At 43.2% G+C, this 12,199-nt stretch overlaps 1 protein-coding gene across 1 annotated transcript; it reads right to left on the reverse strand.

Moving 5' to 3' along the window:
- Window positions 1-760: 760 nt before the first annotated feature.
- Window positions 761-11,078, reverse strand: ZFP64 (ZFP64 zinc finger protein; the record flags this gene model as incomplete). The annotated part of the gene is made up of 6 exons (XM_082491384.1): window positions 761-2,802; window positions 6,711-6,962; window positions 7,567-7,629; window positions 8,620-8,781; window positions 10,184-10,474; window positions 11,018-11,078. 6 exons carry the CDS (start codon window positions 11,076-11,078, stop codon window positions 1,505-1,507), a joined length of 2,127 nt encoding a protein of 708 aa, XP_082347510.1. The 3' UTR covers window positions 761-1,504.
- Between the last annotated feature and the right edge of the window lie 1,121 nt (window positions 11,079-12,199).

Raw genomic sequence — 12,199 nt, forward strand, 5'->3', positions numbered from 1 at the left:
CTACAACTGTACCTGTGAATTATGATTGCATTTTCCTACTTGTCATTGTAAAGCAGGAACTGTACATTGAGTATGTACCACACAGAGGGAAGGAGTGGGGAGCACCCCCTCCACAAAGGCTGTACTAGCTAAAAACGTCAAACACGAGGCCTATTCAGAAAGTGGCCCTAACTATATAATCTTTGTAAATTTTCCAAGCATGTTTCTTGCACATAAAGCAATCATTCAATGTCTCCCACTAGCAAATACCGTGAAATTTAACTTGACTTTGATTCCTCAAGAGGGAATCTCACAGCTAGTTTTGATAACAGTCTCTTTTCAGTCTTCATGTATGTTAACAATTGTCCTTGGGATGCTGTCTCTCTGTGAAATGATCTCTATTTTTGCAGACGCAGGCACCTACAGAGCTGTCTGCTTTCCCTAGTTGAGTCTGTTCTTTAACCAGATAGTTTGGTAGTGAAGATATTACTAGCTACCACCACAAGAATGCTCACCAAATAGGACTATAATATTGCATAGTTTCAAATACAGCCTACAATTCATTCATTAGAGAAATGTGGATCACAGAATGATAAATTACTATCTCATTGTGATCCACCTGAATTTATGCTAGTTTCAGACCTTGGACTTCTTAAATGGAATGAATTCTATCTTTTCTTTTTTCCCCTTTAACTTGAAAGGAATAGAGCCAAAATGTAATGCACTTTTACCATCCATGCAACTACAAACAGGCAGCATCAAAATAAAAACAAAATTTAAGTAGTGTTTGTAAAAAATATATTTGCAGTTGTTTTGTTGTTTAAAACACAGGCACCTCTTACAGATCACTGTGTTATATATATAATTTGAAATAGTATTCTTGCTAACAAAAGTTAGTTCTTACTGATGGACGGACAAAATTCTTTTGTTTTCTAAAAATGATCACCTGGTCATCTGCACAAGCATTTCCAGATTTAGTACCAGGTGCTAGCAACTTCTACCAATATTAAGGAACAGCTCCCTTTAGGGCTGCAGACCCAAGAGTAGACATTTCCCACAAATCAACAATCAGCCAGGTGAAGTTAATGCATACATAGCACGTAACTGAAACAGACTTCACTTAAAATATACTTCAGAATGGCTTGGACACCTTTTCGTGTGTGCATGAAAGAACGAGTCTGCTGTGAAGCTAATTCATCATAAGGTGAGGCTTTCTTATTTTAGCCAGCACAATAAAAGAATCGTATACTGGGAAGCTTACTGCTAGGTGAAATTGTCAACAGTTGCTTTGATGCTCAGATTTTACACAGAACACAGCCTCTGATTTCAATAGAGGCACATTAATATACACATCCTCTTCTTCACATACAAGATGTATGTTTCCATATACAGACAAGTAAAACGTAGGAGTGGAAGGTATTTGGCTTTGTAGGACAAATCTTGCATTCACTTATGTCCTATGCATTTCTGTTGAATTCAGCCCTGCCTCCGAGATTGAAATTTGTTTAGTAACAGTACTTTGTGACTAATCCGGTATGGAGTCTGCTGGACACAGCAATGCTGTATGGGCTCCACTTTGAATGATAGAATAGGTCTGCTTGGGGGCTTCTGTGTGAGAGGATGAAGAAAAAATAGGAGGAGGGGGAGCTGAAGTGGACACTGTTATACTCTGACCTCCATCACTAACCACAGTCACTTCTGTTGCTCCTTCTTGTATCAAAGCATTAAGGCCTTCTAAGTCAGAGCAGCTGATTCCAGAGCTGGTGATGAAAGCTTGGTTTGCCGAAGCCTCATGACTGCTGACAGGAGCAGCAGGAATCAGCGTCTGATGTAAAGCGCTTCCATCGCTTTGGTCATGGGTTGTGAGAAGAACTGCTGGTTGTGCCACAGGCCCTGCTTCGCTTTGAGATATGGGAGGTGGAGGTGGTGCCAACAGACTGACTTGGCCCAGCAGCTGCAAGCGGCTATTGGCCGAGAGGTCTTCCTGATTCTGGCTAACTAATGTAGGAGGCACAACATTCACTGATGCAGCCTGAACGATACTGTTAGTCTGAGGGACCTGGTGACCCACGATGATCTTGACCCTTCCCTCATTGTATGGAGAAACCTGAGCAGCCTGAAGTGGAACTTGGAGGTGGCTGACAGTAATCGGGGCACTGGTCTGCCGACTGGGATCCATCTGGAGCTGTAGAACAGCCAGTTCGTTATTTTTAGATCCATTATACATACTGTGCTGCTTCTTATGACTCCTAAGAGAATCTTCTCGGACAAAGGAAGCGTCACACAGGTCACACTTAAATGCCTTCTTGGCATCCAATCTGGCAACTTGCCTGGAGCCACCTTGCTTCGGCCTATCTCCTTCCTTCTCCACAGTTTGCTTCTTGGCCTTGACTTTGTCGCCATGAACTTTCCTCACATGAGTTGTCAGGTTGCTCCGCTGCTTGGTATCAAAGCTGCAGAACTCACATTTGAAAGGACGATCTTTGCAGTGAATTCGCTCATGCACTTTCAGAGCTGCCTTGTTGGAGCAAGAGTAGTTGCACTCCGAGCACTTCACCGGCTGTTCAGGCTGATGAGTTCTTATGTGGTGCCGAAGGCTTGTTTTGTTTCCACACTGAAACTCACACTCTGGACACTTGAGAGTATTTTCCATGCTGTGCTTGATACGAATGTGTGATTTCAAGTTTCCTTTCATGGCACACCGGACCTCACAGAACTCACATTTGTAAGGTTTCTCACCAGAATGCACACGCATGTGCCTCTTCAAGTCTGAGTTGATTTTAAACTTAGCAGGACACATCTGACATTGGAAAGGAGCATCTCCTGCCAACAATAACCACAGTTCAAATTACAGATGAGATACCAAGATCCATTAGAGAGACCAATGCTACAATGAATTATGTACAGTTGACTTGTTCTAAATACCTGTAACCTCCCAACATATTTTCACGATGTAGAGAACTTTAATGGCACAGTACTTACTATCTGGTCTGGCATATTTGTGTGCAAGCTCTCCACAAGCATGCCTGCCCACATCTGTTGCTTTTTCATGTCTGCATCTTAGATACTCTCCATTTTTAGTTCACTTTCTGTGTAAAACTGTTCTGTGTGCTCCAGAGAAGAGACTGAAGTTTCTCGTTTGTCCCTCTTTAGCAACAGTATATCTCAACCAGTGTTTAAAATTAATAAACACCGGAAATTTAACAGCTGCTACATTTCTGAAGTCTAAGAAAACAACATAAACACATCCATATCTCTGGTTTACACTACAGGATTTACAGGGAGGCTTTCAGGTTAACTGTAAGCCTAGGTAAATAGTAGGCTACTGCAGAAACAGCACCAGCTTTACTCCTCAACCATACAGTCGAGTTAGGTCAGCTGATGAGAAAAACTACTTTTTTGGCCTGGTTGATGTGGTGCAGCACAAATACTATTGCTGGCACAGGAAGACAGTGGAAACTCTTGTCCAGAACACAGGGAGAGGTAGGGACAAAAGTCCATACCCAGGTCAGTGTAAGGTGACTGCATAACCACAGCATTACTACAGTGACAGGACAGGAGGGGAAAAAAAAAAAAAAAAAAAAAAAGGATCACAGCTACATAAATGCAACTGGAAAAGACAAATATGAAACTAATGAAACATGCATGCAAGTCTGTGACTCTAGGGAAATGTGCTTATACAGAAAAGTAACATTAAGCTTTTGTTTTTCTGGCATTACAGCAACCAAGAAAGAGATATTTGACCCATGTAGCACACTTAATAATGTTCCACAGATCACTTCAAGAAAATCTAACATTGGTTTGTATTCACGCAATATCAGTTTGCATCCATGCAAACAGGTACATAAAATATTAATAAGTGTGTGGTGTTTTTTTTTTTTTTTTGCGGGGGGGGGGGGGGGGGGGGGGGGGGGGGGGTGCAGCGGGATGAGGTGTTTGGAGTTTTTGAGAGCAATGTTGATCCAGACACCTAACAATGTAGTTGAAAGTCAGGTCAAATTCTTAACCAATAAGGCAAGAAAGATGAACACACTCATCTACAAGATCTCTGTAAGCCTATTTATGTCTGACTACCTAAACCCATAACCATTTGAATTGCCCAGATCTAAACCACTATTTTGCATTTTTTTTTTTTTTTATTTGCAGACTTGTGTCACAATACGCATGATCAAATTAATCTGTAGCTCTGTTGAGTCCATAATCAATTCCAGGATAAAGACCAGGACTCCGTTCTGAAGGCATCAGAAAAACATCCAAAGCAAACCTATCGACCCAACTAAAGAATTGTTCACATTTTTTCTTTAATCTAAATAGAGTGCTCTAAAGTGCCTGAGCATGAAGACTTTAGGTAGGTATCATTCTGAAAATAGTGGAAGAATTGTGTTATTAGGTTCTTAGACACCCTTGGTGGGAGAAGGAAAAAGAGAGTGTACTTACTTCAGCGAGCATTTATCTTCTTTAATAATCAAACTGCAAATGGCTGATTTATTTTATAAGTTAATATTTTATGGAGTTTGTGATAGCTGTATAATTTTGCATAATTTGCTTATCCAGCTACATATGTCATAGGTTTAGCTGCCTATTTTTCAAATCAAGTTGTGGCCTACTGTGCTAATCCATGTATCTGTTTAATAATTGATATACATGGTGTATTATCTATATTAAAGAGATTTTATTAATGAAGATGCACTGTTTGTTCATCTAGTTTATTTTACAGTCTCAGCTGCACACTCAGCTACTGAATTTTCATCTACTTGGCACAGTACGTATTTCAATGACTTAATTTTCATATGCAGGGTAGCACCATATATGAAAAAGAATTAGTAATTTTACTGAATATAGCAAAGTACGTTCCTTCTGTTCATTTAAAGAGTGGTCCATTACTTATATTTCTTTACATTTCTGTCCATACATAATTCACACTGACAGAATAGAGCTTAAAAAACAAGAGTGTCTGATCCTGGAATTATTAATTGTAAGAGTAGTTTTACTCAAATTAATAGGAAACTGATCTTTAGAGGACTAGTTCAACAAGTAATGCTATGTAGATGATCTCATGCTGAGCAACGTAGATTGCACTCACCTTCTAGACAACAACTGATTTATATTCCAGTAAGCAATATATTCTACATACCTTACACTTTCCCCCTAAAATTGGCTGTGTGCATAACAGCTTTGTAACCTAACAAGGATGAAAGGATTACTTTCAAAATACTTGTGCCTCCTTTCAGCGAATCAAAAGAAGTTCTTTTATGAAAGAAGATTTATTTTGGAGAAACAAAGAGACAAAACTACAGCCTTGAATTTTAGCATAATTCAATTGCTTAAGATACAATGGACCGATCTGCCAAAAATAAAGAAGGTAGCCTAAAAACCCTTCCCAACTATTGCAAAATTTAATGCCACAAAAATCTAACTCTACTGGAAATACAGGAGAACCATGATCATTCACAGGTTCTCCCACAGCCAAATTCAGAGCATACCTGGCCACATACATAAATGCACAAGTATGCATGATCTTACATGACACGGGGAAAATGCAATACCATATTCTCTGACTAGTGTGGTTACTAACAGATAACTTCTCACAACCACCCATACTATTTTGACTGACCATCACATCTTCTCATATAGCAACAGAAAGAGGGAAACTTGTAAAACAGCTACCTGACAGTCCTGCCTGTTCCACAACAGCAGATTTGTGAAGTATAAAAGATTCCTTTCTGCTACAGACAGATTGGTTTAACCCTCCCCTCCTTTCACAATGCACAAGGGATTTATTTCTTTTATCTACTCAAAATAAATCCCATCTTGCACACATCTGAACTAATGTTGTTTAGTACTTGAATTCAGAATCAGATGTAGGAAAGGTTCAACGCTAATCTAGTAATCACTGAACCATAACCACCTTGCAGCTAAAATTCACAGAACTAATCAAATATATAAAAGACAACACAGAAACCAATCCAGTACCCTGGATTAGGTGAAAAACAACATACAAAGACAACTGTACAAAGACAACTGTACAGCAGTATCTTTACAGCCAATCTGTTCTAGGAACAATCTATAAAAGAGAAATCTGATTAAAAGGTAAGTTAGGAAAATAATGCAAATATAAAATGTTACAGTGTTTATAAGCCTGGAGATTAAAGATTTCTATCCATAGAGCAGAAATGATATGGGCAGAACATAGTTCCAGCTGCTCATATTTCACCATTAATGTCCCTCAGTCCGCACATGGAAGGTGCCACAAAGAAAGGTCAAAAAAAGGTGCAACTTGCTAATTTACTGATGGCAAGGAAAATTAAATTATGCAGCTGAGGTTTGCACTGATATAACTAGTTCAATTGTAAAATAATTTCTGTGCTTCTAATATAGTGGACCAGATTTGAGAGACACGAGACAGGAACCTAGATGCTCTTAATCAATCAAACAATAAATTAGATCCTTCAATTCTACTGGTTTAAGAACATCTAATAGGCAGTTTCAAAATCAATTTAGAAGAAAATCTACCAAGAGAGTCAGATCTGTCTTGATCGCTTCCAGGTTTTTTTAGTAGAGCTGTATTGCCCTGCTAGATTCTATGTCCAAGAAATTCACAGAAGCTGGATGCCTGGGTGCTTTTAGGAATTCGAATATGGCCTTTCTGGCATCTTGACACCAGTATACCTTTTAAAATCTTCCCAATGACCTTCAAACATTTAGAGATCTGAACTTTAGTATAAACTCACCTGTGTGGGATCTGAGATGTACGGTTAGCTGGCTAGAGTTGCGGCTTGCATAAGGACAGATCTGGCATTTAAAAGGACGCTCGTTGGAGTGAATGCGCTGGTGCTTGTTGAGACTGCTGCTGTCAGCAGCTGCATAGTCACAGTGTTTACATTTGTAAGGCTTCACCCCAGTATGAGAACGCATATGCATCTTCAGCTTATCTTTACGACTAAAACATTTGTTACAAACTTCACATTTATGGGGCTTGTCTCCTGAAAAAAACACAAGAGCATCAAGAATTTTTGCACCATAAGGATGTTGTTGCAATAAAAAAAAAATAAAATATGCACAAACACTTAATAGAAATGGGTCTAGTTTTCAGAAGTTGGACATCATTGGATTTCAGCAGCCATCCTATCAGGTAAGGACTCTTCTAAGCTCCAGGAGACTGCACGCACAAGCAACAATTTTAGACTCTTTGGAGCTTTCTCCTTTTGTAACTCTGAAATTGTGGTTTAGGGGGAAGGGACGTGAAATATCGGAATCACCGTTTCCTATGAAAAACAAACTAGGTTTATGCACCACCACCACACTGTACCCTGATAAACACAGTGCCTGCACCTTAGAAATGTAATTGTGCCTTAAATAGATGTACAGTGTTCATGTTTCATTGCTGTGAGTGGTACTGCCCATAGTAGGACATGGATTATCCAAAAAGGGCAATTCTCCAGGCACAGAGAACTACAGTACTACAGACATACATGTACATTCTATCTAATTTATCTAGACATACATTATTTTGTAGGAAAATAACCTTTTGGCAAAAAGCCAAAAGGGAGAAACCAACCAAAAATAAAATATAGCAACTACATAAACCTGTGTGCGTTCGTAGATGACGTTCCATATCCTTCATACCATAGGAAGTCTTGAACTGGCAACCTGAAAATGATAAGATCAAGATCATTAAATTCAAGGAAAATCTAACAAAATGATAAAAATATACCACTGTATTCTGGGCATTATGTTTCTTTTCAGGAACATTTTCTTTAAAATTCAGTATTAACAGAAAGCAAATTCCCCACCTTGTTTACTCAAAACTACTTAAAATAGAGACCAGTTTATGAACTTTAGTTTTCTAATGCTTCCTCTAGAAAGCAATTCTCTACACTACCATTTTCTGTAAGCTTCGAAACAAGTTCTCTGGAATCTCTGCCCAGGATTTGAGATGCTTTTTACAGTACACAGGGGATGCTGGGGGAACTAATTAATTCCACGTATCACTTCAAGTTAGCACAACTGGGAACTCAGGTAACAGCTCACCATTCAGGAACTCTGTCCAAGTGGAAAGCCCTACAGTTTTAGAGCACAGAAGTGAACACGAGGCATTTGAAGTGTGCCTTTCAAATGAAGGCAAGCTTGCAAAATGAGACTGTAATTTCTGCTACCATTAATATGACTACTCATCTACATGGCTGTCTCTGCACACATTTTCTGCATATTGCGTGGTTTTTACTCATTAAAGTCTACAAATACTTTGGTTCAATCCATCTTGATAAAAATGTTAACTGACCAAAGAAAAAACATATAATGCAAAATGCACGTATAATATTTCTCATGTACAACAACGGCAGTTAGCAAAAAGGTAACAAGACTCTGCTCTTACATTGCTGCAGTAAGTTTGCGCATAGACATTGGTCTATGCCTACACCTGCAGCATCGCCAGAGTACAGTATAGGACCAACATCTAAGGATGTGAAATCAACAGCAAAACTGCTACTGGTACCAATAGTACATAACACCCTTAGGTTGGTTGGCTTCCAGGTTCTGTCTGTCTTAAGCAGTTAGGATGCACAGAGCTACCGTGCATATCGCTATATGAAAACTATAAATTTTTGAATGAAAAGGAAGAAGGTATAGTCCAAATCTCACCTGGATAGCAGCAGCTTAGTTTCTTCTGTGTAAGTGAGGAATTGGATTTTCTTGAACGTGCTTTTGGTGGTGTAGAGATGACAGCAGCAGCTGGAGGCTCACTGCTCTCACTGGGCAGGTACGTTTGATAGCCATGCTCAAAAACAAACTCTGGTGCAGAAACTAAATACATGAGACAGTTCAATTTGAGAACATTAACTTCTCCAATCAAAAAAATCTAATTATTTCCTAGTTTCATTAACTAATTCTCTAGTCTGTTTTTTCCAGCAAAATTTCTGCTCCTGGCTTTCTATTCCCCTGGGGGAGGAGAACAGGAGAAAGGCTTTTTCCTCCCTTGCTGTCGTGCTATTAGTGAAAATTTTGTCAAGACCTGAGGAGCCACGGGGAACTTAGTACAACCCTCACCTCGGGGGTGAGGCCTACTTGCCTCCCTCTGAATCCTACCTGACTGCACTGTTCAGTTTCTTCAGAAGTTGTTTTTTCTGATGCCTGTGTCCAGGTCTTACATTAATAAAGGTATGTTTGTTTTTCAGCACTGGCTGTTCTACAGCCCAAAGGAGAAAAAAACTTGAATTATTTATGTAGCAAATGTTGTCAAAAAGGTATCATGTAAACAATTTTTTTAAATTGTTAAAAAAGTTCAGCCTCTTTCAACTATACTGTTTTTAGCTTGTTACTCACAAGAATAACAGGTGAAACTATCTCAGCCAAAGTAGCAGCTTTTAAATCAATTAAGCAACACTATACCCCAAAAGGGCACAAGGATGTAACTGCCCTCATTTTAAAGATGAGTAAATGTGAAGCAGAAAAGTGACTCATCCAAAACCCACACCAAGTTGAGGGATTATAATACAAAAATTCCTGGAAGTGAGCCCTGAATTCAGTTTGTTTCACTGCTCTTCCAGTTTCTCTGCCCTAATCTGTCTATCCAAATTAAAGTCAAATAATTTGGATTTTAGTAAGGTCTCAGACCAAAATAAAATAAAACAAAACTATATATAGAAGGGCAAACCTTCACACATGGAACAAAATTCTAGTTTTATTTAAGTGTCTGCAGGATCAGGACCTCACTGGAGCCTTCGCATAGGCAGAAATTTTGAGTAATATTTTTCCTGCCAATTAGTTGTGGGAGCAATGTTAGGGAATGCAGTGTTCTCACATAAAAGAGCCTGGATTGGCGCCCGACAGCAATTCTGTGTCTGTTTTTCATCAACAGCACTCTTAAAAAATAAAATGCATAGTAATTGGATTATTTTTCATAAGTATTGACAATTTTAATTAGTTTGCACAAGTTGGTTATACAGCACATTAGATTTGAGCAATTCTTTAAGTGAATTTGCTAATGGACATGCAAGTTAAGTAACTGCTGTCATACCACAACCAAGGCGGCAGCACACCACTTGTTTTTTTCCTTCCTTTACTTGCAGGTATGTGACGACTAACGTGAAAACTGTTATTTTAGCTTAGCATGGTGGGGACACACCGGCCCCCAGAGGGCCGCGTGATGTTGCCACTTTGCTCGAGCCGAGCGCTTTCAAGCTCTTGGGATGTAACACCAAAATACCTGTGATGGTTTGTGTCTCCGAAGCGATGGTCCTGGTTGTGGTTTGAGCCTGTGTCGATGGCACCGTCTCTTCCGACACAAACTGGACCGTACTGGTGGCCCCGGCTGTTGCACTCGTGAGCTGGCAACCGCTTTGCTTGTGCCCGACGAAGGCGTCGAGGTTATTGAACTGCTGCTTGCAGATGCCGCAAATGTGGATGTCGGGGGTGAGCTCCACCAGCACGGTGGTGCCGCCGGGAACTGCGGAAACAGGAGCGGGGTCAAGAGCTCGTCCTGAGGGAACGCAAACGGCTCAGGCCGCTCAAACTGACACACGGCCATCCCGCTGACCGAACGCGGGGGAACCCTTCTGGGAGCCCCTTCGGGCCCGGCCCGGCCTAGAGCTGCGGGGGTCGATTAGGGCGCCGCTGCGGGACCCCCCAGGGCCGGGCCGCGGGGGTGAACGGGCCGCCCGTGCCCTCGGGCGCGCTTCCCCGAAGGCCTCAGGGTCCCGCCGGGAAGTGGCGGGGGGTGGGGGCGTCCCCACCACTGCGCCGTGCGGAGGGCACTCGCCCAGCGGCCGCGGCCTCGCTCGGCAGAGCTGTCCCGGTTCCCGCCGCCCGGCCCGGCGCTCCCGGCGGCCCGCAGCCCCTCACGGCCCAGGCGGGCCGCGGCGCTCACCCAGATTCCCGGGTTCCCCCCCCGCTTTCCCCCCCAGCCAGGTTCCCGGGCTCCGCTCCCGCCTGTTTCTTGCGCTACTCAGGTTTCGGGGCCTGCCCAGGCCCCAGCTCAACTCTGCTTCCGCCGCGCGGGCCCCGGAGCGCGCATACCCCGCTGGCGCGCAGCGGCACTTACACTGCACGGGGCCGGGGAAGGCCGGCGCCACCCCCCCGCCGCCACTGCCGCCGGGATTCATGGCGGCAGCGAACCCCGCACGCCGCCTCCGCCACCTGCAAGAGGCTTATTACTGACGGGGAGCCGCTCCCCCCGCGCCGCCGGGCCGCCGAGCGGGGGCGGATGTGGAGGGGCCGAGCATGCTCAGTGGCAGCGGTGAGGCTGCGGCTGCCCTCACCGGGCTGAGGGCTCCCGCCGCGGCCGGCCCCCGCCTCGTCTTAGTCGGGCCGAGGCCGCCTCTCGTTTCTACCAGCCTCGCGGGCAGGCCCCCAGGAACATCCCTGACAAGGCGGCCCGCCACTGTTAAACCCTGCGGCTGCCGTGTGTGTCCCGTGAGGGCTGAGCCGCCCCAGAGGCACCGTGGCTGCGGAGCGGGTGGCTGCTCCGCCCGGCGCTGAGGCCCCGCCACGGCCGTGGTGGCGGGGCTGAGGCCTCAGGGGTGCTTCAACCCTGCTTCCCCCACAGGCCTTCGTCCTACCTTAGAGCTTTAACTCGTCTAGCAGCGTTTTGGCAACCAGTTGGGGCAGACAGTGGGACTGAATCTTGGGGTAGTGGAAGCAGTGAAAAACTAGCCTTAAGTTTTGGCCTTTTGGGTCATATTACTGGTCTTCATGCAAGGTGATGTTTATTGCTAGCGCAACACCGATAGCTGCAGAGAACCAAACTGGTTGCACGGGCATAATTGCCAGAAGACCGCTGTGACGTTCCAGCTCTTTTTACCAACCTCCCTTTTCAAGACCTCTCGTCTTACAGAGCGTTTGTTTTCCACAAGCCCTCAACCTCTTTTTTTCAGTCATGCTCACTCCAAATCTCAAAGATCATTTATAGTGCCAAATAAGAATCTGATACCCACTGAACTTACTGGAAAGCCTCTCTGTTGTTGGAGTGGGTTTCTGGATGTGCATTACCGGCAGATAGCGTTCCTCATGCTTCGGGTTGGAGAAAACTCTTGCCTACAACACCTTTTTTGAGGGGGGATTAGAGGTGTTTTGTGCCAAGTGCATTCAGTGCTTTGCAGCGACAGACTGGCTCAGCTGTTTTTGAGTGCCAGCTCACTGAAAGTTATGTTGCTTTGCCCTATATTAAAAATGCAGCTCCTCAGGAAAGACCCACAGCATTATACATACAGTGAATAGAAAATGG

Source organism: Vanellus vanellus (genome assembly GCF_965231255.1).
Source record: "Vanellus vanellus genome assembly, chromosome: 15".
Taxonomy (NCBI): Eukaryota; Metazoa; Chordata; class Aves; order Charadriiformes; family Charadriidae; genus Vanellus; species Vanellus vanellus.